Source organism: Amblyomma mixtum, chromosome 4, assembly GCF_055824585.1.
Source record: "Amblyomma mixtum isolate Tamu chromosome 4, ASM5582458v1, whole genome shotgun sequence".
Lineage (NCBI taxonomy): Eukaryota > Metazoa > Arthropoda > Arachnida > Ixodida > Ixodidae > Amblyomma > Amblyomma mixtum.
In genome coordinates, this window is record NC_143015.1 from 57,076,173 (window position 1) to 57,080,262 (window position 4,090).

The 4,090-nt window shown below is 45.3% G+C and overlaps 1 protein-coding gene across 1 annotated transcript; it reads right to left on the reverse strand.

Annotated features, from left to right (window-relative positions):
- Positions 1–2,183: 2,183 nt before the first annotated feature.
- On the reverse strand, positions 2,184–2,978 carry LOC149346545 (uncharacterized). The gene has a single exon (XM_089541374.1). The coding sequence runs from the start codon at positions 2,976–2,978 to the stop codon at positions 2,184–2,186; it is 795 nt and encodes a 264-aa protein (XP_089397500.1).
- Between the last annotated feature and the right edge of the window lie 1,112 nt (positions 2,979–4,090).

The following is a 4,090-nucleotide window of genomic DNA, read 5'->3' on the forward strand; positions in this document are numbered from 1 at the left end:
TTTTATAAGGGGATGCAAATATAACATATTTAGTCTTGCCTATGTTCAAAGTGAGTCTATTTGTTAAAAACCATTTATTGACTCTCTGAAGTTCTGAGTTTAAAATATGCTTGGCTGTTTCAACGGAGTTAGCGCTCACCAACAATGAGGTATCGTCGGCGTACATAATGGCACGGGTATTTATTAGGCAATCGGGTAAGTTGTTTATGTAGAGTGTAAAAAGTATAGGCCCCAGTACTGAGCCCTGCGGAACACCTACGGAAATAGAACGCGAACTTGACGCGTGTTCGTCAATAATAACACACTGCCGTCACCCAGTTAAATAGCTTCTAAAGAAATCGAGCGATACACCTCTGAACCCATATCGTTCTAGTTTCTTGCATAAAATATCGAGATCCACAGTGTCGAATGCCTTCTTAATATCCAGGAATACACCAACAGAAATATTGTTATTATTGAGTGCTTCATTGATTGAGTCAGTTATCGAAAGCACAGCCGTGGTGGTCGATCTAAATTTCTGAAAACCATGTTGGGACGTTGACAGAATTGCATTTTTAGTCAGGAATTGCGTAATTCTTTTAGCCAATAGTTTTTCGAAGAGAGTGTTGATACAGCTAAGGATTGAGATCGGCCTATAGTTTCCGAGTTCATTAGGATTCCCACTTTTGTAGATAGGGACTACCTTGGCGAGCTTCAAAATATCAGGATAGATGCCGGACAGAAACGCTTTATTAAATAAAGAGGCTAAGGTGGCAGCTAAGACGCCACTGTTGTTTTTAATTATGGAAACCGGAATACCATCGAGACCCGTGGCCTTAGTGGCATCCATTGAATTAAGTGCACTCATTACTTCGTCACTGCTTATTTCTATAAAACCGAAGGTCTTTTCAAGATACTCAGGCAGAGAAGGTTCGTCTGTGAGACCCATACTTAAACGTAAATCAGCACCCACTGAGCAGAAATGATCGTTAAACTGATCTGATAGCAGGTGTTTATCTGCGGAAAGGGCCAGGTCAGGAAGTATTCGGTTTGATGAAGTAGGCTGAATTATCGAGTTCACTGTAGCCCAGAGTTTCTTAGAATTGCCGGCGCATGCGTTTATTTGGTTACTAAAATATAGCTTCTTCTGTACACGCATGGTAGCAACAGCTTTATTTCTATGAATCTTATACTGAGCACTATAATATGCGTTCCCTCTGTTTTGTTTCATTTTGGTGTGCCAGTGATCGCGCGTTTTTATCATGTTTAGCACAGCTGCTGTCATCCAAGGGCACACTGGATGTGTATAGTACGTTTTTTTCTGCGTAAAACTACAATCATTTATCACAGCTTTAATTCTATCGACAAGGCTGCAGCAGTGTTCATTGGCATTCATATCGGCGAGGTCTGCAAAGCTCATTTCAGAGAGCCTGAGTGCGCATTTTTGATAGTCAATTTTCTTCCTATGTTCGCACGTGCTGTCAGAAGTTCTACGGCTATCTCTATCGTCTACGCGGTATAAGAAGGCAATCGCGAAGTGATCTGCCACTGCCGTATCATATGCCCCAGCCAAATAATTAGATGGCACGAAATTGCATAGAACATGGTCGAGGCATGTCGAGCTGGAACCTGCAATTCGGGTCGGAGTAGAGATAAGATTCGTAAATCCATATGAAAATAACAGGTCAGTGTATTCACTGTGGTTGGCACCTAAAGTATCAATATTAGTATCGCCGACGATGATTGCTTTTTTGTTCATATCGGTTACGTGTATAAAAACAGATTCAAGATCATTCACAAACTTACTGCGATCTGCGTGGGGGGCTCTATAAACAATACCAACCATGACACCTTCAAGTTCAACAAATAGAAATTCCGAACTGCTACTGACGGATGCGTTAAGAAACGGACATTCGCAGTGTACAAGGGTCTTTTTAATGTACAAACCTACCCCTCCTCCTCGATTGTTCGAAATGCGGGGACGGGATAGAAATACATAATTGGGAATGTTATAGCTTTCACCGGGCATCAGCCAGGTTTCCGTAATGGCTATAACATCGTAAAGAAAGCTGTGCTCTGCTAGAAACGTACAAAGGCCGTCAAAATTTCTAGCTATGCTCCTTACATTGCAATGCAGTATGGTGCGTGATTCATTTGACGTGAAAAATTTATGAGTGGTTCGTACAGTCAGCATTTTGAGTGAACTAGACTATAAGGCCGAGGTCGGCCTCTGTAGAAATTCGGATCACGTCCGAGTTGTCTGCTTTTCGCGCCAAGATCCGGCCATGAGATACCCATGCATACTTCCAGTTGTGAAGTTTCTTCGCCGCTATAGCCCTAGCAAGCAACACTTTATACTCTGGGCAAAGATGTTCGTTTACGAACACGGATGTTGATCCAGAAATGCCAAGGTCCGATGTGATTAAGCGAGTTTTTTTTGCCGACTCGAGCAGTTTATCACGGGCATCACTTGACCTGAACTTAACGATGATATTCGATTTGTTCCTGTCTTTTGTTGGCACTCGATGCACGAGGTCAATATCGTTCACCGTTATTTCTGCTCCAACTTTCGTGGCAAGAGCGGAGACAATGCCTGTCAGTGACTCGCTGTCAGTAGTAGGGATGCCTTTTAACTCAAGGTTATTTCTGCGACTGTACTGCTGAAGTTCAGTTAGCTCTGCTCTAGCACGCTGCAGCTGTTTCGAAAGTTCACTGTTTTCATGCTTTAGATAATTCTGCTCTTCCTTAAGCTCGCTTATCTCCCGACGAGACTCGGCCAGTTCTTTCTTAAATTCTTCAAAACTTTCATTCATAAATTCGACTGATCCCCGCAGGGTGCCAAGCTCATGGTTCAGGTTCTTTCCCAAGGCTTCCAACTTGCTATTAAGCTTCACAAGAAAACTTCCAACTTCTTTCACAGTAGTTGGAGCCTTGTCGAATAGCTTTTCACTCTTTTCTTTCGTGTTAGACGGGGTACCGGACCCTTCATCATCACTCATTGTTTTAGGACGACCCAGGCACAAACTACAAAATGTGTGTACAAGTAAAGAGTATTACAGACCTGTAATACGAAAAGTAGGATGAGCGTCGGGCCGATGCGTTCGTGCCTGAATCGTCCTCAGCAATGGTTCGTCCAGGGCCAGGAGTTCAGCTTTTATACGCCCCGCTGCATCAGTGCGCCACAGTCGGAGAGCTGGAGTATGCGCACATGCGCCGACGCAGTAACCACTGGGCCCGGTGTGACGAAGTTAGTAGAAGCCAGAAAGTTGCGTTGACATGGCCCTTGCGTTGCGTTGCGTTGACATGGTTAATGGCCCTATACGCAGAATTGGCGATTCTCTACTTAACGTTCATAGAGAGCGGCGGCTCCTCGTACCAATACCATCGCAGTAGCGCAGCGGTTAAACGATGCGCCACTGCACTGGCAGGTGGCTGTTTCTACTACAGCCACCATAAGGGATTGTGCGACCAATGGTGCTCTTCCCATCACCGCTCTCTCGCGGAGCTGGCGGAACGCTTACTCAACCTTTCCTGAGTTACTACCCGAACTTACCATAGTAACTGGGGTAAGCTCGGGTCGTAACTGGTTGCTAGGCAACGGCAGAAGACCGTACGTACGTACGGTGCACGGTGCACATACATATCGTGACAAGATTCTCGCTCGGTGTTGGTGAGCGTATAATTGATTTGGAACTAAAAAATTCGCTGTGGCTTAGCTTGGTTAAGCCCGGTAATTGCGAAAACAATATCCGTACCTACGCCATGGTTCAGCTGGTAGTGTAGCTGGTGGTGGTGCTTGTGGTTAGACTTGTGGCGATGCATCTGTTATACAATCAAATCCAATCCAATCCAATCTAATCTAATCTAATCTATTCTAATCCAGTCCAATCCAGTCCACTCAGGCCGCCGTTCTTGTGCACCGCCGTCGCAAAAGTTGTTTCTCTCTCTCTCAAGGACGGCGCGAGATCGCGAAGCAATGTTACGCCGCTGGTGGTTGGCACAGCTACTTCTTTCTAGCGACGTGAGTCGAGCCTAATCTCTTGAGAGTAACGCCACAATCGCGCTCCTAGCGGAGAGCGCAGGAGTTAGCCGCCGGTGGTGGCACCGCCGC

What these genes read in the sequence shown, in the direction of transcription:
- LOC149346545 (XM_089541374.1), bottom strand. Translation starts at nt 2,978, where the DNA reads ATGAGTGATGATGAAGGGTCCGGTACCCCGTCTAACACGAAAGAAAAG.